Raw genomic sequence first — 23853 nt, 5'->3', positions numbered from 1 at the left:
ATTAAGCTGACATTCCGTATTCTAACTGGATTTCTGTTCAAAACGGCGTTAAACCCGTCTCACTCGTGACTCACTCACTTATATTGTTATAAGATATGTGACAAAAACGATTAGCAAATGATTTGTGAATGTATTTTTAAATTTCGTGTGGAAATGGAACATCTTTTAGTTGTTTACTGTTTTATTGTTAATCTATCTAGCTTTTTCTTAAAAATACATCTGTAAATACTCAATGAAGAAAGGAGCCGGTGTAAATCAAGATTTGTATATTTTATTTACCTGTCAATGACTTTTTGTAGTAATGTGTAAGTAAACTTAAAATGACACTTTTAACTTTCCCTTGTATTGTTTATGTCATTTGTTATGTACTTGTTTTGCAAATTGCATTCAGCAGCTGTCAACAGAGAGCAAAGAATGACCAAGAATCGAGCTTTTCTTAAGCTTAGTAAACATACTAATGCAGTTAGTAAATTATGAAAAGAAAATTAGTAAATATCACTTATTAGATAAGTATAATTCACTTCTTCAACCAGTAGTTCTTTGAAAGATGGATAGTAATCTTTACTATCAAACTGATTAGAATTTTTCACTTTTACTAATCTACGATAGGCAACCTATTAGTCTAATTAGTACAAAAATATCAAATGGTTAGTAAAGCAGATTCACATGTTATTGTCTGGAGAGGGAAATTCACTACCTTAGTAAACTTAAATATTTCTGCCAGTGTGACAATTCACTTTTATTAATGTGTAACAATATCGTGTAGGATTTAAACTTGCATCTTGTGACAAACCAGCAGAAGAATTCCACACATTATGATAGGAAAGGTGTGCTAGAACTATAAACAGTTTGTCAAAGCCATAATAGCGTATACGTACCACTGGTCAAACAAAGGTCATGCATTGTAGAACATCTTCTACGCAAAATATATAACAACAAGCATTGTGACTGGTATATATCAATTGTCAGTGCAAGAGAATAAGCAGTCTAGATTAGCCACGGAAACAGATTCCATTTGGCGTAAAGTGCAAAATAGCTGTGAAAAATATATGAATGGATGAGAAAAATAAGTGATGACACCAGGTGTTCGCGAAAAGGGTAAGCATGTCTTGCCCTACCGGTAGCACCCGCCATTCCTGTTTTGAAATTCGCAGGTGTTACTCTGTGTTCGATCCCCAGGAATTTCATTTCAACACCACCACCAAATCTCAAAACACATGATGTTTATCGTCATTGTAAATAAAATAATAAAATAATTTAATAATCAATTATAAATTTAAGTAGCGCATCTTATCCTGATATTCCCTGACCAAATGGGCTCAGTCATGTGGTGAAGAGCCCTGGGGGGTGACCGGAAGCTTCTGGTATCCTTGGATCTCCTGACATAGAGCAGGGCCAGCTCTGCTAAAGGTTCTCTACCTATTCCTTGTTGATCGGGCTAATGGCACAATTATCTGGTGTTGGCATGCAGATCGTAATGTCCGTTCACGTTGGCAAAGCCTTGTACGTTGTTGCAGGTACACTGGAGCAAGACTATGGAGTGATTTGCAGACAAATATCAGCAGCTTGGGCATGATTCTATATCTCACTGGTACCCGATGCAGTTCTTTTTGGAAGGGTGTTATGTGGTTGCGCATTCGACATTGTGTGTGATGAACCTGGCAGCCGTATTTTGCACTCGCTGTAGCTTATCCAGATGATTTTGCTGAATGCCATGCACGAGACTAATCTTGGAGGGCCAAATACATGGACTACGCATTTTACAGAGTCTTTATCCACATATCTCCTGATTTGTCTAATATCCCTTATCTGATATGACTTATTTTGCAGGGTTTTTTCACATGGTTTCTCAAACTGAATGTTGAACCACGCCTAGATTTCTTGCGTGTCTGTTTGGTTGAACAATGGTTGAAATAGAAATCGGCGTAATCGGCAAGTTGTCCCATGGTGGAGTCTTATATTATGCGAAAATTCAGGAAGACCAGGCAAGAATACTTTTATCCATGTCGCCCATCGCACATCATCTATGAAGAAAATTTGTTCTGTGCATGGTTATTGTAATAAGGAAGTGAACTTAGCAGTGGAACTGTGTGGAGGTCTGAATAATTCGAAGCATCTGAAAGACCAGTAGAGAATGTGGTTATCTATCGGTGCATCAATATGCATGGTTGTTGGAATAAGGCAGTGTATGGAGTCTTATAGGGTGGGATGCAACATAAAGACCTGAAGAGAATGCGGTTGTTCATCTCGGTGCATCACTGAGCATGGTGGTGTAATAAAGATGTGCATGGAGTCTTATAGGGCGGGATGCATCAGAAAGAGCTGTAGAGAGCCCAGTCGGTTTCACACAATATTAGATAATCCCCATTTCGGCCATGACATCCTTCTGGAGTAAAGAGCACATCCTTGTTTCACTCCTTGTTATCCAAGCAAGGTGGCAGTTTCTGTCTTTTGAACATTTCCGCAAACAATCCAGATCACTCTGTGCAGTGGTGTTAATGTATGCCTTCCCCTGCAAGAGACTGTTAAATGTTTCCATTCCGTCTCGAAGCGCTGCAACTACAATCAGCAGAACGACAAGCACGCCGACAGGGAGAAGCCTGCTGCTCATGTTGAATCGCCTTGAGGAATGTCTCACCAATGAAGTGTATTGGATACAACACACTGGAGTCAAGTATTACGTAGATTGAAATATTAGCTACCGTTACCTTCGTTACACGCCACAGTTATGTTGCGTCGACCACAGTCGACATGTTTTGAATGACATGCTCTAGTTCGTGTTTTCCCAGAAATATTTTAAACGCCACACACACAGACGTTGTCGTTACAACATATGGCTGATGGCTGAGTGTGTGTCAACATACCCCATGCAAATGGATGGTTGTTCATGTAATTTACCCCAGGTTTGCATTATCCAAACTCGTTTCTGAGTTTTTATAGGTCTTCGTGAAATAGCTTGAATTATTACTAACTAAAACAATACTCACTCGATTATACTAGATTTCAAAAATATATTTTCAAGCCTACACTTTTGTTTAAGTTAGGAAACCGGCACTTTTTACATAATCGTTCATCTGCAAAGAGACCTTCTCAAGTGTTGGTAATCAATACCCCAAGAAACAAGATCATTTGTAACTGTGCAAAACTCGTGCATTATTGAACGCTTGCATTACTGTCGTCATGTCTTGTTCGGTGAGCATAACAATAGGCATATAAATATGTATTTCAAGGGTATTAGTGTGGTTTCATCTCGTTATTACCATATATTAGAATTAGGAACAGAAATTGTATTGGGCGAGTCTTTGGCGAGTCTTTGTTTGTTTTGTTGGTTATATATAGACAGTAACGGGTGACCTCATCTAGATGAACACTACCAAGCTGGCTGTCGTTCATTTCCCGATGAACGTCAGTATGTCACGTGATTACGTTGTCAACCGAGCGGAGATCGACACATAAAACTATTTTATGGAAATTCTTCAATGTCTAAAAGTAACATTAAAAATCATAAGGGAAAAATGAGGACATGGATTCAGGCTATGAATGATGCAGGCTTTGAAGCCAGACAAATCATGTATATGTCGGGTCACCAAAATGAAACGTCCATTCGAAGCTATAACAGAGAATGCTCCACTTACCAAAAGAAATCACTGAGCTCCACACTGTCGTGTATTGCTTCGGGAAATCCGACCGCGCCGCCTCAAGCGGTAATCCCCGTCATCAGCAGCCGTAGTATGACTCAAACACACACCCAAAGTTCACAGAACGTTAATATCAATCCATTTTCAGCATCAGTCGGGTCTGGATTTCTTTCCAACGCTAAGTTTTTCTGGGTGCTTATTTCAAGAAAATGACGTTGCCGTAGCCGCCATTTTCTGCCGTTTGTAAAACCAAGGGATGTCACTCCACATGGAATGTATATATATACAGAACCGTTACCTAAATTCGTGGATAACCTTGATTTGTGGATCGCGGTAATTATCGTGATATTTCGTAAATTAACTCTCATATGATGTCACGCAGCGGTACTTTTGATGTACACACACTGCCACGCCTTCCTGACAAAAATGTTCCGAATCGTCATCTGCTTGTCTAGATGTCAATAAACATAGGTCACCTAGCTGACTTGAGGGGATGCCATCTGCTGAAATTAAAAGTGTATGGAAACATTTACGGGCCATCTCGTTTAGCTTTTTTTTCATTTTCATAGGGTTCACCGACGCCGACAGGGATACAAAAGTTATTCGCCTACAGCTTTGACTAATGCTTACTTAGAAGTCAAAAACAATAAAGCTGCAGTTCATAGAGCGGCATCAAACTTCTCTGTACCCGAGCAAACACTGAAAGACAGGATAAAATGCAAGATCGATGTTGACACAGTCAAGTCAGGTGCGACTCCAAATTTTTATGCGGAGCAAGAAAATAGACTTGTTGACCATGCCTCAATGCAGTTACCAAAACTATATTTTTCCCTCTACCACCTCTGCCAATAGCTTTTGTGTGCTTGATCGTGCAAGTCTCTTTTGGCAAATACCGCTCCAGATGCAAATACAGATTCAAAACACTAAAATACACCCGATGGTGTTTTGGGATGTTTTGGGATGGTATCGCCACTCTTTCAGTCTCAAAACTGCTCCTATGGTATTTCTGCAAACCATTTCAGAGGCGATAAAGAAATGAATTGGCGTCACATAATAATATTTGTAGATAACATAGTATTTTCTGAAACGTTTCTGGAACATTTAAATCACCTCAGTATTTCAGTATTCCAAAAGATCAAAGAAGCAGGAGGCACTCTAAACCAAGCAAATGTAAATTTGCCACAAAACAAGTCACCTACTTAGGGTATATCTTCAGCAAACATGACAAAGATGGCATCCATGTCAATCCTTCGAAAATAGATTCAGTCACACAGATCCCACCCCGTAAAAATGTCCATGAAATGTATCATTTCTTAGATTTGGCCTCGTATTATCACAAATTTGGAGCAAACCTTTCTGGCATTGCCTCCCCTCTATACAGCCTTCTGAAAAAAGACGTTTCTTTCGTATGGTCCAACAATTGCCAACAGGCATTCAAAAAGCTAAACACCCCTTACAACAGCCCTCATCCTTGGATATCTCTACCAAAACAAACCCTTCATCCTCACAACTGATGCATCTCAAACTGCAATTGGGTATATTTTAGGCCAACTTCATTCTCATGGCATAATGATGTTAATTCATGTCTTTTGACCATACAAGTATCTGTTCTGTTTTGAGGAATAAACAATATTGATTGGTAACATTTCTTTTGTTCGTCAGTTTCCAAGTAAGGGTATGTGATGCTTAATGGTCCTTTCCCTCACTTTCAACAACTGTTATGGCCACTTGAAATGTTTGTTAATATAAGGGTAACGCTATTTTTCAGGGCATTATCTTTTGCAGAAGCCCTAGGTCTTCCATTAACTGCCCGACGAAGGAGGGCTTCTACAAATGATAATGCCCTGAAAAATAGCGTTACCGTTATTATAGCTAAAATGGATGGAATTTGTTATCAAATAAAAAGAAACAATGTCGATTTTGAAACATTTACTGCAATTAACACGAATGTCACTGACCCACTTTCACAAATATGGAAACGTCATAGAACAAACCAGATGACGTCACTATTGAACGTTACGTCTCCTATCCCTATCCTATGACGTCACCTAAAAACGGGCGTGATAATGGCCCGTCGTCAAGTAATATGGGGGCATTTATCAAGTTACAGTGGCCCGCTCATTTCTGATAACATGCGGGCGTTTTTATGATAATTCTATCCATTTTAGCTATAACACATAATGGTTACAGGCATACTGTCTCTCATGGTCATGTCTCTCTGTCAAAGAAATATTCTGTATTGATGAGGATGGCCATATTGTGGTCGAGACTTTTTAGTGAGGCTGGGTTATTTTTTTCAAGCAGATGGAGGCTGAGGTTTTTTTATTTACACAAAATTATTAACTGTGTTTTTTATATCCCTGCCAATGTTTCATTTGGGAGATCTTGTGAATTATTACATTTCTCTCTCCTTGGCATATGTTTTATAACAACTTCGTTATTTTTCTCATTCCAGGCTGTTATTAGTTGTCTCATATCACTCTCATACCTCTCTTGAAAATCTTGTAGTTTACCATTTTCACACTTCATCCGTTCTTTCGAGTTATCATGAAACGTGATATGTTGGCCCACAAGGTCACACATGACATCATTATATGACCGATCATCACACATACTATCGTTGCCAATAAGGTGCTCTCCACATATGCTTTTAGAGCTTACATGATGTTTCACACCACTCCGGGCTTCATTTGGAACAATTTGTCAAGGGGATACATCTTTTGGTATTTTTGTACAATAGATAGATGTCAGTGGCATACTTCTTGGAAGCGTATTGTCCACCAGGGTGCACACGCCTGGCAAGTATACCTTCTGGAAAATCACTAATTTCTTTCTTTGCAATATCGTGGATTGAGAATTGACATCACTTAAGTACTTTTCATCATTTTTGTAAACATCAATAAGCTTGTTCAGCAAGAATTTCACAAAGCTCAGTGAGTATGACATAATCCGTGGAGGGTGGGGGTGGGGTGAGTACAATATGTAGGCGATGATTCATTTATAGTGACAAATCTGGGTAACACAGCAGGGTGAAGAACAAAATTAATTGGTGCGCCAGTAAAGGTCAGTGGTATTCACGCTTGAACTTTCAGCGCTCATTCCTTGGGCTGTATTAATCAATTATCGAAGTTCACATCAAGATGTAACTGTTGTCGAATGTCACTAATATTATGATGTCATTTTCACTCCACACTGTGTTTATCTCCACAAAGAACGCTAGTAAATTCGAGGCACATCGGAGCTATTGTTCTGTTTAACTCAAATTGAGAAAATATCCAAAAAAGTGAAAAACTATTTCCATTTGCGTATTTATCATCCACGTGCTATCACCTACGGAGAGCTAGCGAGGCTGTCACTTTGATGTGTAGAGCTATATTGTGATCCACCTTACTTTCGTAGTTGTAGTAGTATGGCTAATCAATTATGCAAAACAATGTGTAAAGCGCACCATTAGGTCAGTCTGGTCTTCGGAATACGTGCGTTTGTTTGCAATCAAGGGAATAGTCCGGTCTCGTGATAAGGCTACACCCGCGGTGTGGCCACTGGTGCAGAAATTTCTCTCGCAGAATAAAGCGAGTAATTATAAGCTCGTGGCTATTGTTTACAGACAGAGCCTCAGGACGGGCGACGTACTGTCCATTTACCGGATCGGCGGGATAATCCCTATATAAGGGGCGTGCGGGGAATAATGCCAAGTCTACTCCCTTTTCTAATTAATACTTAATCGGTTAAACAACAACCATGAGTGACGGGGGACTTGTTATTTTTGGCGTCTAAAAGAATTTGGTCAGATAGCATGACCATCGGGATTTAGAAACCGGAACACACAATGAATGAGCATGGTTCATATGGTACATTTTGCGTGTTCTCTAAATTCGACCGAATATATGATTATGAATTCTGCGGTAAATTCTCTGTTCTGTGATATCATGCAAATCATGTCATTTCAGGCAAAACAAAATTACTGAAAATGACCTCTGAAAACTGAAAATTAGGTACATCGTAAATCTCGCCATTTTGACTTATCACTCAATCACCATTCACGGTGTTATTTAGTGTATGTCTTGAATCTAAATATCGGATATGTATACTCGGATAATTGTATTTCAAAAATAGCATAATCCTGATCACGGCCGGTATTTATTCTTCTTTTTTATTAAATTATCAATGATCATTCAGAAACATGGCCGACCAACCTAGAATCGTTTAGAATGTTTTATTTTTAAAACACGCATACACGAACGGCAAGGTAAACGTTCCGCCATAATGGATATTAATCAAAATACGAATGTCGTCCAAAACATCAAACAAGCCATGACGTCAAACATAGATTAATGCATTACATTAAATTTGGTATAATAAGGCTAGTACTCAGGCCAGAAATAATGGTATACCATGTATTTAGTCAAAATATCGTGCTCTTACACAATCATATAAATGTGGGTGAGGTGAAATTGGGTTTAACGTCGCGTCCAAGATAATTGCACTTATATAGCGACGTGCATGAACGTGTGTGTGGCTGCTTGTACTAGTCCGGACTGATGCCCAGAGATACCATGCCGCAGTTTAACATGAATACCCCACCCAGACACAGTATACAGACTCCAAGACGACCAGCCCTTGTTTTAGCTCCTTAATGCCGAGCGACAGACAGGGTAACAACAAGTACCATCTTTTAACGTCTTTTGGTATGACACGGCCGGGGATCGAACCCGGACCTTCCGCTTTCCGGGCGGACGCTCTACCTCTAGACCACGGAGGCGGCATGTGAGTGTGGGAATCTAAAGACTAGTTTATTTTTTAAATCCACCCATTTCGCTTTGGCTTCATTTTTATGCTGGCTGGTTGGTTTGTTGTTTAAAGTCGCACTCAACAATATTCCAGCTATATGACGGCGGTCTGTAAATAATCGAGTCTGGACTAGACAATCCAGTGATTAATATCATGAGCATCGATCAACGCAATATGGGATCGATGACATGCATCAACCAAGTCGACCACCCGACCACCCAACAACCCGACCACCCGAATACGTTAGTCGCCTCATACGACAAGCAAAGTCGCCTTTTACGGCAAGCATGGGTTGCTGAAGACCTATTCTACCCCTGATCTTCTTTTGTAGTACAATTTCATCATTTCGTATGATTTGTGTTTTTCCTAAACGTAAACGGTATCAATATTGATATTTGTGTTTGAATTGTTTGGTCCCCCTTGAACCATCTTCCCGAGGCAAGTGAGTTAACTGACTATAAAAGTCCAGTTTCCACCCTTGCCGAACTAGGATGGTATTATGGAGTTATGTTTTGGCTGGACTAACGAGTCTATGCATAGTCCAATCAAAATCGCGCACCGAAATCGAAATCCGGTTCGTAAAGTGTCACGCAGGATTTGCAAAACATGTGCACAGCTAGCTCGTTGTCAACATATATTTTCGAAATCTTTTCATGCTTTTAATCAAGGTGCTCACGTGATTTGATGCACTTCGCGATGTAAGACTCGTTTTATCACAATATAGATCTTGATTATCAATCAGATCGTCTTGACTGGGCGCCACCGTTTTGTTTGAAGCAAATGCAAGTGATACGAGAGGTTGAATCTGATTGGTCAATAGGAGAGGCATAGAAAGGCCATAACTCGTAAAAGCCACTGGTGGCGCTACGATCGAGCCCAGGATTTCCAGCCTAGTTCGGCAAGGGTAGAAACTGGACCTTTAAAGTCAGTTAACTCTCTTGCCTCGGGAAGATGCCCATGAAAAAAACATCACGAACATTTGTTGTCCTTATACACAGCAAATTCCAATCTCATTAAAATCAGATCTTAGTCCGCGCTATCGTTAAACTTTGTTTAGCGGCAGCGAGAACATAGACCTGGTTTTAATGAGATTGAGCAAATTCTCACCAAATATATGAGTTACAATAAACAGATGCTAACTATAGCTGGGTTATGTGCCTTTTCTTTGTGCGTGTGTAACCTCTCTGTCGTCTCCAGAATATTTACATCACGGAGGACAATTATTTTTTGTCATTTACGGTGAGCTATTTTTCGTTTTGAAGATATTATTTGACGGACGTAGATAGAACTAGCAGAACGTATTGGGTATTAATGGTATGGGTGGGATTTAGATTTACATTTCTGTTAATTGCAAAAGGTGGAATACATATATGCATTGTATATATGAGAAATAATAAATGTTCCAGTGACCACTCTTATTCTGGTATACGCTTAACAATGTATAGATTTCTCCTTTTCTCGTGTTTGTACTTTCTGCAAATTAGTGTATCAAATAAAAATGAATATATTTGTTAACTTATGGGAGAGAGCAATCAGAATTGTGGATTATTGTGCCAAAACATTTTCACGTGAATAACATGTTTAGTAAAAAATCAGAAAGCAAAGATATAAGTATCATTCAGAACAATAAATGCATCGTCTAAAAGGTTAGGCGATTTCTTGTTCAAATACACCAAAGAATAGTTAAAAAAACAAATTCATTGGTCTCCTTTAGGGTCATGCGTGGGAAAGTTTTTGCTCCATTGCTCAGAGACTAATTTGTCAGGAAATATGTAAATAGAGTATAGCCGACCCTCCATCATGCAGTGTTTACCTTTTTTCGGTCAACGTGAATGTCAAGTGAGAAGCGATGTTGGGGGCGATATTGGACCATGTATGAAGCTGTGATTATATGTTCACCTGGGATTATCAGTGGTACATTTGGGTAAGATGTGACTGAAAAGAAATTATACTAAAGACAGGTGAAATGTCAGTATGTCGGACTGATAACCAATGAATGCTTTCCATCATTATTTGGACGATATCTGACGTTAGGACGACTTATAAGATTGGTTGGTTTAGCACAACCGATGGCTTGACTTGTTTGTTGTGCATTATGTTGACCACTGATTTGCATATGTAAGCAAGGATTATATCCTACCAAAATATTATAACAGGGAACGTTTTACTCGAGTATATTACAGTAATCTACGGTTATAACGAACTCATAGGGACCACCAATTGTAAATCGTTGTAACCGTAGTTACATATCCGTCAGTTCGTTATAAGTGTGTTCGTTATAACCATACTTTACTGTATCTATAGGATTAAACACACTGGTATGGGTTCAAATTCACAAGGGAGAATAATCCTGACAGTAGAGAATTTCGTTCCGGGATAAAAAAAATGGATAGGATAATAATATTCACTCTTACACATAGACTGTACTTTAGTGTCAGATATTGTGTGAGTGTTTTAATTAGTGGCATGTGGGGACCTGGTTCAGACTAGATCTAGCTCCCCAGCAACCTATGGTGGTTCACTGCGTGACATCACACCTCACCTGATATACACTGTATATATGTTGACAGGTGGTCCAATCGGTGTAACAGTAGAGAGCCATGGCCTACGTAGAAATCAACCATAATGCAATCAACCAGCCAGTCAACTTCAGCCCAGCTCTCCGACGCCATCTCAGCCTGGACTCTGTGGCCAGCATCCAGGGTTCCTTCTCCTCGGAGGAAGAGTACCATTTTACCGACTCCTCCCACCCGCCCCAGATGCTCACTGGTCTCAACTCCCTGCGCCAGACAGGGCTCTTCTGTGACGTCATCATTTGTGTTGGAGGTCGGGAGTTCCCCTGTCATCGTGTCGTGCTAGCTTCCTCCAGCGCCTACTTCCGTGCTATGTTTGCCTGTAACCTGGTAGAGAGCACCCAGAGGAAAGTGACTCTGAACAATGTTGAACCAGGCATTGTGGAGACACTTCTGGAATTCGCCTACACATCTGAGATACTCATCACGCATCAGAATGTCCAGTCACTGCTGTCAGCTGCCAACCTGTTTGAGATCTTGACGGTTCGGGATGCTTGCTGTCAATATCTCGAGCGCAACATGGATGATAGTAATTGCATAGGCATCCACTGTTTTGCCGAGGCCCATGATTGTATTGAGCTGCAGGAGAAGTCGAAGGAGCTGATCCTGCGCTGCTTCCCTACAGTGAGTCTCCTGGATGAGTATCTTCAGCTGGAGCCTGACAAGCTGCAGGAGCTGCTGCAGGTGGGTGTTAAGGTGTAGGGATATTAATGGGTGTTTTCAAAACAATCTCATTAACTTGTCTGATCTTTTGTTCTGATGTGATATCTTTCTGCATGAAGATCTGACAAGCCTTCTATTGGCTTCTAAATTCTTGGTATGAGTGAGTGAAGTATTAAGAGCTAAATGCCAATCAAAGACTATAAATAAAGTCTGGTATTATTTGCTTTCCTTATTATGCTTATATATTCAACATTAAGTGAAAGGTGTGTTTGAAAATATGGTTTTAACTTTAATATACATGATATAAATTCTGAAAGTTAAGTGTAATTTTTCAGAACCCCTTTGGACATACTTCACTAAACTGCTAATATCTTTAATAGTATATTAATCACAGAAAAAACAGATTCTACTAAATTTTTAAATTAATGTTCTGGTTCTGCCATGATTACATATGGTCATGATCAGCATGATAACCCCGACAAGCAGGGCATAGTATTGTGAACTAATCGTTGAAAACTTTCTAAAACATGTTCATGCCATTGAAGGACGACGACCTCAATATAGAACATGAAGAGATGGCCTTTGAAGCAGTCACTCACTGGATGGAGCATAACCTAGTGTCACGAAAACAACACCTGGCCAAGCTCCTGTCAGCGGTCCGGCTTCCTCTTGTCAGCCCGTACTACCTGCATGATGTGGTGGAGCGGAATACCATCGTTAACGACACACCGGCATGTAGGCTGCTGGTGGACGAAGCCAAGGCCTACCACATGATGCCAGATAGACGCACAGAGCTTCATACAGTCCGATGTCGGCCCAGGAGGTGTGCAGGTGAGATGATCGTTGTGGGGGTCATATGCTGGTCTGACAAGGATTTATCAGGACCTGCTCAGAGGCTGATTTTCAGCCCCAAGTCTGGAGCGAATGTCAGTAAAAATTCCAAATTGGAAATTATGCCTTTTCCAATTTATTCTGGCATGGCAATAACTAATGTTATGGCTTTGTAAAGGTGTCTTGTATTTCACTGATAGCAGGACCAATAGAAAGTAAGAGGCTTTGATGCTTAGTTAACAGTATTGCACTGAATGCAGTGTTAAAGTTTAATGTTAAAATACCTCTGAATTTAGGTAAATAACTTTAATAAAATTCCCAATTTTGAACAAAATATGATTTTTTCCCAAGTTGCCTGCCAAGGTCACTTAGTTTGGAATCCGGGATAAATCCCTGGCACTAAATTGGTTGGATGGTCAGACTCGGTGACTTGGTTGATAGCATGTCATCATATCTCAGTGGTGTGGATCATTGCTCATAATATCAAACACTGGATTGTCAGGTCCAGTTTTGATTATTTACAGGCTGCCATCATATAATGGGAATTTTGCTAAGTGCAGTGTTGAACAACAAACAACATGTTATATGTCACTATTGATCTTTGGTTGTTTTCCATACAGCTCATACAATTTTAAGAATCTTGAACACACCTCATCCTGTGTATGTATCATCTACGTCATTAAATGGTTACTGTCAACTCAGATGTTGGCTTTTATTTTTCAGTTGTAGTTGAAGTTCTCATCTCAGTGGGCGGAGAGGATGATCGAGTCATCTTGAAGAATGTTGACACATATGACCCAACCAGCAACACATGGAGGACAGTGGGTTGTCTGCCCTTTGCTGTCAGCAAACATGGCCTGGTTGTGGCGGGTGAGTGAGAGTTCCAGATACTGTACACAGTTGGTCAGATAGAAAACAATAACATGAAATATAGAATTAATATTTCAGGTTATCTTTAGCATGTTTTGCCTGAGCATTCAGAATACCAATGTTTAGCCACATAATGCTGACATGGATTAATTATGCTTTGATGCAAGGGTGGATGCAGCATTTTTAAAAGGGAGGGGTCCAAAATAGCAAAATCCTCTCAGAGTCAATTTTACTGCCTGCAACATACTACATTTGGTTTTCAAAAGGGGGGTCCGGATCCCCTGGCGCTCTATTCCCCCCCCCCGTTGATATTGATGTTACACTGTCCTCAACAAAATATTAAGTTAAAGGGGCCTGTACAATGTTTGCTGTTTCAGGAGGAGATTGTCTGTATTTGGTGGGTGGCGAGACTCCCGACGGTGTGGTAACTTCTGATGTGTGGTGCTGTGATTCAACTCTTAACACCTGGAATCAGCGGCAGAGTATGAACAACGCTCGATCTGAACTAGGTGCGTCTTCTCTTACAGTGCCTTGTCTGAACTGGGTGAGTTAGCATATACAACTGCTCTAAACTGGGTGAGCTGCCATTTAAAAGGGTGAGTTGTCATGTAAAAGGGTGAGTTGCCACATATGACTGGTCTGAACTGGGTGAGTTGCCATGTAAAAAGGTTGTCTTGTCATGTATGACTGGTCTAAACTGGGTGAGTTGCCATGTTAAAAGGGTGAGTTGCCATGTAAAAAGGGTGAGTTGTCATGTAAAAAGGGTGAGTTGCCATATATGACTGGTCTGAACTGAGTGAGTTGCCATGTAAGAAGGTTGTCTTGTCATGTATGACTGGTCTAAACTGGATGAGTTAGCATATACAACTGATCTGAACTGGGTGAGTTACCATGTGCAATCAGGGATCAAGATAATGTTTTGAGCCACAGTGGCACTGAGCAAATTATTACAAATTATCAGTCACAATGGGTATTGATAGATTTCTTTGGACATTCAATATGTTTTTACTTCCTTGGGTATGGTCTTTTGGGTATTTTTGCTGCAATGAATGGACATTTAAAAAAGACTATTCTGCTTAACATGCAGTGTATTTCATACAAATACTCTTCATGGTTCAGGTTTGACAAACTGTGATGGCTTCATCTATGCTGTTGGAGGCTGGGACGGTCACAGTCGACTCTACTCCGTGGAACGCTACTGCACAACCACCAATACTTGGACCTACATCACACCCATGAAAATGGCTCTCACAAGCCCAGCAGTTATCTCCCTTGCAGGATTTGTGTATGTCACAGGTTCGTGCCACCATCACCTTATTTGCAGTACTGTTGATTTTAGGAAATCTAGAAACTTTTGGGGCTTTGTATTTTATAATTATCACAATTTGGGATGATTATGTTTGTGCTGATGAACCATATTAATAAAGATTTTTTTCACAATATCACAATATGATTGAGGAGAAAATAATGTTTTATATGGTGTTCTCAACCATACATGAACCTTATCACATGACCACAAAACTGACAGAGAGCATATGATATTCATACAAATTTCATGTCTTCTTGAAATGATTCCAGTTGATCTTGAGATCAGTGAGAGATTGTATTGGAAAGTATGAATAAATAAAAACGTATGCTTATTAAGATGATTGGATATTGAAAGCGTCTGATGAAGGAGTAAGCATATGCTTGACATCCATTAATTCCCTCTCTTATGTGTATGTCTTCTAAGTGCCATTCAAAGACTTGAAACTAGAACGTGTATTTACTCATAAAAACTATTTCTCCCCCCACCCTACTGTTTTTGATGGGGAGGCCTAGTGGTTAACGCATTCGCTTGTCAAGCCGAAGACCCGGGTTCGATTCCCAACATGGGTACAATGTGTGAAGCCCATTTCTGGTGTCTCCTGTCGTGATATTGCTGGAATATTGCTAAAAGCGGCATAAGACCATACTCACTCACACACTCACTCACTCACTCCTGTTTTTGATACATTAGTTCAAGTTGTTGCTACAAATGTGTTTGCAAATTCTAAAAAAACAATAACAGCAAAACAATACTAGTACAGATTGTAAGTGTATCACTTCTAAATGCCATTCAAAGACGTGATGAAAGCAGCTGTTGCAAGTGATCTTCACCTTCGTCGTGTAGGTGGGGCGATCCTGGAGGATGGAGATGGCATTGACAAGGTGTCTCGGTACAACCCCCGCACGGACACCTGGGTAGAGAGGGCCCCCATGTTGATAGCACGGTCAGGGTCTCAGGCATGTGCACTGAATGGCTGCATCTATGTTGTGGGTGAGTTCCTGGGAGCTCCTGTATATTATGTATCTTTTAGTAAGTTTAAGGACCGCCCCTGTGGTCTAGTGGTAGAATGTCCGCCCGGAGAGCGGAAGGTCCAGGGTTCGATCCCAGGCTGCGTCGTAACAGAAGACATTAAACGATGGTACTTGTTGTTACCCTGTCTGCCGCTCCGCATTAGGGGCTAAAACAAGGCGTGGTCAGTTCGGAGTCAGTATACTGTGTCTGAGTGGGGTATTGATGTTGAACTGCGGCATGGTATCTCAGTGGGCTAGCACTATAAATCAGCATCAGTCCGGACCAGAACAAACAGCCACACACTCACACGTGTATGCATGTCGCTATATAAGTGCAATAATCTTGGATGCGACATTAAACTCCATTTCACCTCACCTTAAGTTTAAGCATTTGTAGGTGTGTTAAGTGAAAACATTTAAGATTTAACCTCGTCTGTAATAAAAGATGTATCTATTTCTAAGGCAAATGTTGCATTCAGTTGCACTGTTTCTTGTTAACAGCTCTTCAGGACCAAATAGCCCTTGGAAGAAATATAAAAATATAACTCCATAATTCCGGGCCTACTCCGGCAAGGGTCGAAACTGGACTTTTATAATCAGTTAACTCCCTTGCCTTGGGAAGATGATGCTTTGGTAGCAAAAATCAACACTTAGATGTGATTTGTTATCTGTATCGCGTTTCTGGCCTTTATGGAGAATGTTGTGAAAATATATACAACTTACTTTCTAGGTGTTTTGATACTTTGTTACCATAGCAGTGAAGGTACCATTGTTAAACTGTAACATGTTTAAAGAATATTACATTGATGTCATACTTTGATCTCAAATCAAGCTGATGAAATATGGTGCTTAACAACATCAAGAATTGTTAAAAGTTTTTTCATTCAACAAGGACTGTCACAGGCTGAGCTCTGTTTGTCTTACTTGGCATCTGTGATTTTCAGTAGTCAAAGAAAGACAAAGGAATTGATGCCATTGCTGAGGGATGGTAATGTATTATAGGAGGCAAGTGGGTCAGAAGTACTCAGGGGAGGATAACTAAAAATATGACACTAGGGGAGGGTCCTTGTTTTCTGTAAATTAGTGCATCAAAAACCTCTGACCCCGAACCCCTGTAATAAATGACCGGTCCCTAACTGTGTGTCCCTAGGTGGCTGGCATGCATCCACTGAAAACACCAACAAGATGGAGTGCTATGACCCTGTGACCGACACCTGGTGTCAGAAGGCGTCCATGAACGAGCGGCGATACAGACCTGGGGTGGCCGTGGTCGGGGGCAAGATCTATGTGTGTGGTGGCGAGGAGGGGTGGGACCGGTAAGTGTGTTACAGGAGGAAGCTTGGACAGAAGAGGGGTGGGTGGAGCAAGATCTATGTGTGTGGTGGCGAGGAGGGGTGGGACCGGTAAGTGTGTTACAGGAGGAAGCTTGGACAGAAGAGGGGTAGGGTGGGGCAAGATCTATGTGTGTGGTGGCAGGGAGGGGTGGGACCAGTAAGTGTGTTACAGGAGAGAGTATAGAAGAGGGGTAGGGTGGGGCAAGATCTATGTGTGTGGTGGCGAGGTAGGGTTGGACCGGTAAGTGTGTTACAGGAGGGATCAGCTGGTACAGAAGAGGGGATTGGGTGGGGCAAGATCTAAGTGTGTGGTGGCAGGGAGGGGTGGAACAGGGTGGGGCTGAACTTGACATATTTTTCGGAGAGGGAGGGAAGTATAACACAAGGAAGCAATAGGAGGGTGGACAAGATACTTACTTAACTTATAATTAATATATTTAGTTCCAAGCATGTGCAGGCAGTGGTTTGCTTCTCACATCAATGGCCTGGGTTTGATTCCCCACCTCTGTACAATGTATGAAGTTCATTTCTGGTGTCCACCATTCATGGAATATTGCTGTAAAGCAGCGTAAAACCATACTTACTCCAAGCATATGCAAAGTTATTATGTCCAAGGGTTTTAGCTTGTGTAATTTGTATGACGGTTTGCTGTTTTCAGTCTCATTATTCATACATGTATGAGGTAAGATATTTGCTGCATAATTCTACCTTGCCCATGGAATATGCAGAGGGTGATGTTTCGGGGATCAGTTCACTACAACTAATTCTTAAGTAATAATTACAGTAAATATTTAGTTATTACTCTCAATGGTAACAGGTATGTAGTACAGTTTGATAAGCCAATCCTGGTACAACAAAGGGGCACAACTACACCTTCAATTTGCAGCATCTTAAACCACATGGCAGTCCGTGTCCTAGGAACTTTTTAACATATTATATGGCACAAAAAGCCAGGAGTTTTACTTGAGTAGGTTCACAATACTTAATGTTTAAAGTAAGTGAATGTTGTTCTTTGCATGTAGATATCATGACACAGTGGAGTGCTACAGTGAGGACACAGACAGCTGGGAGATCGTCGGGGAGATGCACATCAGCCGCAGCTGGCTAAGCTGTGTTTCCATGGTGATGAGGAAAGACATGGTGGAAGAGAGATCGTTGTTTGAGGAGACACTGCCATGTCACCTGACAAACATTTGACAAGATGTTACTGTTCAGGTCACACATTATCCGGCAGCAAACTGTCAGTTGTTTCCAGCAACCATTGGCAGTGCAATCAGGGGAGGTAACTGTACACTTCCATCACCAGAGGCCGTATACTTCTTCAGCAAACTGTTGTTGTTCCCGCTGGAGGAACGGGTGGGGGTAGGGGAGGGGGGCAAGGCAGGCACCACTCCTTTTATCCAGACACCTTAACATGTCAACCTGTCATGAGTCACCCCATGGAGATTTCAGGTTAAAAATGGTCCCCCTATGCTGGTCTGTAAGAGGTGACTTAATGGATTGGGTGAGCTTGGTGACTTGGTTGACTGCGTGTCATCATACCTTGATAGCGTAGATTGGTGATCATGATATCAATCACTAGATTACCTGATCCAGGCTTGATTATCTGCAGGCCACCATCATTTATTTGGAATATTGCTCAGTGTGGCGTTAAACAAATTTTCTGATCATGAAGTATTTCTTGTATTGTGGATTTATCATTTGGAATGATATTGATCCTGCTGAAGACAAATACTGCCTCAATGTTGACTGCTGCTACGTGTTTGTTATTTGTAACAGGGAGGCTGGTCTTGAGCTCTTTCATCCCTGTCTGCATGCTGAATATTGAGTGGGACATTACACAACACACAAACACAATGACTCATTAGCCTCTCAATCAAGTTTTGTTCACTGCATGACTGGGAAAGTGTGAACCCTGTAGGTTATCATATCTGGACCAGGCAAACCCGTGACTCAATACACGAGTCATGTAGGGATATACCCAATGTGAAATCCTCCATCCTTTATGCATAAAAATTGAAACAGGACAGAAAAATACAGTGCTTCCACAGGGATTCAGATATTTGTATGCATGGTTAGGAATGAATTGTACTAGTTCATAATTTGGTACCACATAAAATTAATTTCTGTAAGTATTCACTAAAAAAGTACAATTCACAGATTCGTTTCAGTTGGGGATCTCCCCATCTATTTTTAACTATATCCTCTGAGCATGTGCAGCCTCAAGCCACTTGTGGTAGAGAATTCATTCAGTTCTTCACATTTCCCTGGGACCCCATGTTTCAACCTGGGACCCCTACAATTAAAGGCTTACAGTCTCCAGGACCCCAAAATAGAACCCCTTGGTCTTGATGTAGGTACTGGTTTTGATGCTGGTAGTGTTTTGCCTGGTCCACACTTCATTTTTTACATGCTGCTGCCAGATCACTGGAATAATGCTGACTGAGGCGTTGAAGTTGTTTCAGTGGAAGACAGCTTACAATGTCATATTACCACAGGTGTTCGTACCTCAAGTTTTACCCAAGCATAGTCCTGTCCCTCAAAGCAATCTTAGCGCTAAGATTATTGGAAATGCCATTCTTATGACATTGATTTAATACAATGTTATGGCAACATGGCCCAGTTATTCTATTGACACCTATACTGGTACTGGGACATGAAGTGTCTGAGTCACTCAACGACAGCAGGTACTGGACATCCAACGATCACAAATATTCAATAACCCGCCCCTGCAATGTGTCCCAGATGTGTATATTGCACTGGAGCCATTGTATGAGATCCAGATGTCTGACTCTGTTGACACTGAAACATGGCTGACATCTGTTGAATAAGCCTGAACAAATATTTGATCTTGGGCAACAATACACACAAAATAAATGTCATTAAAGCATTTTGTTACTGATTTGGACAAGGAATGGATGTCCTGATAACTTGGTGGTTCTCTCTGTTAGAATTATTAAGACCGTTGTTGCCTAAGAACCAATAATTTCATTTTGATTAGGACGAAACAAATACAATGTATTTGTATCTAAATGACGGCTCCCTTTTTTTTTAAAAGTGTTTAATATTTTGTGGTGAAGTTATTATCGTTTCACACAGATAAATATCAAGGATATCCTACAAATATTTATTTATGATCAAACAGTTCAACAAACAAATGCATTTTTCTTGCATTTCTCAATATGACACATTGCTCCCAGCCTCTGAGTTCTTAGGAACCCATGAAGATCCGGAGTAGAATAGGTCATCGTATCCCAATTGCAGAGAACGATTCACATGATGTCAATCACTGGATTGTCTGGTCCAGACTCGATTATTTTCAGACTGTCGTCATATAGCTGGAATATTGCTGAATGCAGCGTTAAACAACAAACAAAGTTCTTAGAATATGAGTATTAATATGTTGCGTGTGGGCGATTTCCTTCTTAGCTCATCCAGCCCTGGTCATGGTTTACCGAATTGTCAATGAACTTTCCACATGCTACTGAAGAGCCACCTGATGAATTGAGCTGAACAGCATCCAGATGTTTCTGAATGTAACTGAACTTGAGCTCGTTCAAAGCAGCAAATTTGAGCTATCAAGTTTGATCCCACAGTGGCTGCTAAGTACGTGGATGTGTAAGTACTTGGCTCTTTGTTGTGATAACTGCTGATCGCAAGGAACATGAATGACCCTGTTGACTACTGGCCTGTTTGTTTGGAATTGTTCCTAGTAACCAAAGCTTCTCATCAAATTAACAGAACTGGGTGGTCAGACTTGATGGCGTTGTTGACTGCATGTTATTGTACCAGACATCTTTCTGTCTGGCCGAGAGTTGATTATTTACAGACTGTTTAATATAACTGGAATATAACTCTTTTATTGCATCGTAAAACAATAAAAAAAATAACATTTGCAATGTAAATAAAAAAGAGAAGGGGAAGCATTTGTTGACATGACATCCTGTCTGTATCCGTAGAATGACATGACATGACATTCCAAGTATGACGGTTAATAATTTTTCACTCAGTGGACTTCAATATTGTACGAACTGTAACTATTCCAGGGTTAAAAAGAACCCTATGCGTGTTGAAGGTATCCACTATTGAAGATTGGATGCTTACAATTGTGATGATGTCATCGTGCCACACTGTACAGGAGTGTTACACAGTCAACCACTAGTTTGCCATGTCTCCGATTATTAACAGGTCGCAATGAACCATTGAATTTTGCTGTACAAAAATAATCATTCACTTTTTCAGCTGTTTCTAATTGTTCCTATTTGTTTGTCCATTGTGTATAACCTGTGTTCAATCATTCAGTCATGAGTGGTAAGAGATGTATTTATTTAAGGAGAATATACATGTATTTATTTCAGAGGATGTGTATATATCTTGCCCGGTGCAATGATTCAGAGTACCTGTACATTATTCATTTATAGTACCTGTGTTCTCTACCATACAAGTATTGTCATTATTCCATGGTTGTCATTAAAGCCATACGAAGATGAGATTATATGTAAGAAGTTACAGGTTAATTTATTGACCATCTATGGTTAGCATTATATGATGTGATGAAATAAACAATCATGTGTTACTATGTTGATGTTCTCTGTTGGTCGTCTGAGGAGAAGCTGAATATACACTTGAAGGAAGCTATACCAACATTACCCAGGGGCTGGATGCATGGCGCAACGGAGATCCCTGTTTCCACACCATACCAAGTGTTATGACCTTCACAATGAGGTTTCACACTTTACTGGCACAGAGTGGCAGATGCTAACAGTAGGTCAGGACATGCTTACACTTTTTGGGGACACCTGATTTTCAGTGATCCATTCAAAATTGTCCACAGTAGTTTGATGTTTATGCCCGAAGCATCCTGTTTCGCAGATATTCAAACCTGATTATTCTCTGCTGTTGACGTTTTTAATTAATATATTCATAAACATATCTTGCAAAGATTTGGTACAGAAAAAAACCCGTGAGGCTGAGAGTAGTGCAAAAAATAATGTAAGCCTCTTTTCTTTTCTTTTTTCTTTCTTTTTTTTTTTTTTTTTTTGGGGGGGGGGGATTTATCTGCACTTGGAAGGCATATTCATTTACTTCTTTTAGTACTGAAGTGACTATGATTGTGCTTGCTGATATCTCCAGAGGCAAAAGTAACTGTTACTTTATAGGTCTTATGAATTGATTTTAATACTTGTGAACAGAAAATTAATATAAAATGATATACTGATCAGCGAAAGAAAAGCAAGTTCCAAAACAATTGAAGTATATTCATTCCATTTTGTGTGAACTGATTGGAACATACTGAAATGACCGATTAACTGAAGTCATGCAACATGCAACGTCCTTTCCACACATTCACATAACTGCAGTCAACCAAGGCCATGAATTGTGCAGGTGCAGTCATCCTAGGTAAACACGTACATCAAAGCAGGATATCAAATACAGGTTCAGTATTCACACCAGAAGGTGTACGGTTGAGTGGGAACGTGTGGCCCAATCGTCTAAGGCGCCGCAAGTCCATGTGTTGAGTTCCGTTGAACATTTTCAGCTGTGCCATCGCTGACCATAATCAAGGTTGGATACAAATGTTTTGGAGGGGTCCACAAGTTAAGAATGAAGCGCTGGACGAATGCGTTTGGAAGTGTTATTCTAATTGAAAACATCTCCAAATATTTATCATAGCATTCTCATATGTGTATGTAGTGTACCCAATCACCTACATAACTTTCCAAGTGTCTATATAGTGTAGTATGCCCCTCTCCCCTCCCGTTCATATAGGTATCCATGATTGACTGGTAGTGGATTCGAACCTCATATTATCTCCGTTAACCAGCATACAATAATAATAAATAATCAAGTCTGGAACAGACAATCCAGTGATTGATATCATGTGCATCGATCCACGCAATATGGGATCGATGACATGCATCAACCAAGTCAGCGAGGCTGACCACCCAATCCCGTTAGTCGCCTCTTACGACAAGCATTGTCGCCTTCGAAAATGTAGGGCAAGCATGGGTTGCTGAGGACCTATTCTACCCCGGATCTTCACGGGTCGATGGTAGGGCTTTTATAACGTATTATTAAAATATAATGTTACGAGGGAGGAACACTTTTTCTCCCACCAAGCAGACTAACAACACAACTGGGAACACTCTGCTGTTTAATATAATATCAGTTGTCAAGAATGGATAACAGAATCTGCTTCATATGACGCGGAAAATTGGAAATTAAAGAACATTTTTATGGCAATAATAATGACTGAAGCGCAGGGTTTAAAGTGTTGCACCGATGCCGGAGACACATTCCTTTTGTCTAAGCCTTATGAGATCTGGTATCACTTAGGAGGCCAATGTCGACGACCTGCAACACTTTCAGCTGTCTGACATATTGTTTGTTTGTATGTTTGATGGTTGTTTAACGCCTTACTAAGCAATAGTCCAGCTATATGACGGCGGTCTGTAAATAATCGAGTCTGGACCAGACTATCCAGCGACTGACATCATGAGTATCGGTCTACGCCATTGGCATACGATGACATGCATCAACCAAATCAGCAAGCCTGACCACCCGATCCCGTTAGTCGCCTTTTACGGCAAGCATAGGTTGCTGAAGACCTATTCTACCCCGGATTTTCACGGGTAGTCTGACATATTACGTCATATGACTGACTGTTACAAAAGGCCTAAACCCCGGCCACTCACTCAGTTGTAAATATATTCAACACCTACTAATCAACGTGTGATTGGTAAATATAGTCTCAGTATGTCACTAACACACAAGCTCTTATGGAGTCCCCAAAATGCAAAAGGTAAAACAAGCCTTTTGAAGTATGACAGATTG

At 40.5% G+C, this 23853-nt stretch overlaps 1 protein-coding gene across 2 annotated transcripts; it reads left to right on the top strand.

The window, feature by feature from the left end:
- The first annotated feature begins 10236 nt into the window (after positions 1 to 10236).
- LOC139462471 (kelch-like protein diablo) lies at positions 10237 to 21562 on the top strand. 2 transcript variants are annotated; one of them, XM_071244222.1, is made up of 9 exons: positions 10237 to 10353; positions 11000 to 11686; positions 12211 to 12496; positions 13220 to 13366; positions 13744 to 13875; positions 14486 to 14662; positions 15519 to 15665; positions 16836 to 17001; positions 18042 to 21562. In XM_071244222.1, the coding sequence occupies exons 2-9, from the start codon at positions 11030 to 11032 to the stop codon at positions 18214 to 18216; spliced, it is 1887 nt and encodes a 628-aa protein (XP_071100323.1). In that variant the 5' UTR covers positions 10237 to 10353; positions 11000 to 11029; the 3' UTR covers positions 18217 to 21562. The 2 variants fall into 2 exon arrangements, with proteins under 2 accessions (XP_071100323.1, XP_071100324.1); XM_071244223.1 differs by lacking the exons at positions 16836 to 17001; positions 18042 to 21562 and adding an exon at positions 16630 to 16675.
- The last annotated feature ends 2291 nt before the right edge of the window (positions 21563 to 23853 follow it).

The sequence above is a fragment of the Haliotis cracherodii genome, unplaced genomic scaffold (genome assembly GCF_022045235.1).
Source record: "Haliotis cracherodii isolate W230 unplaced genomic scaffold, xgHalCrac1.p SCAF_15, whole genome shotgun sequence".
In the NCBI taxonomy this organism is placed as follows: domain Eukaryota; kingdom Metazoa; phylum Mollusca; class Gastropoda; order Lepetellida; family Haliotidae; genus Haliotis; species Haliotis cracherodii.
Note: the sequence above shows the minus strand (reverse complement) of the source record. Positions and strands in the feature narration are given on the sequence as shown.

Bases quoted from the DNA above. Each gene is read 5' to 3' on its own strand.
- LOC139462471 (XM_071244222.1), top strand. From the start codon at position 11,030: ATGGCCTACGTAGAAATCAACCATAATGCAATCAACCAGCCAGTCAAC. The intron at 11,687-12,210 runs GTGGGTGTTAAG...ATGCCATTGAAG, and splicing joins AGCTGCAGGAGCTGCTGCAG to GACGACGACCTCAATATAGA. The intron at 15,666-16,835 runs GTGAGTTCCTGG...GTGTGTCCCTAG, and splicing joins TGGCTGCATCTATGTTGTGG to GTGGCTGGCATGCATCCACT.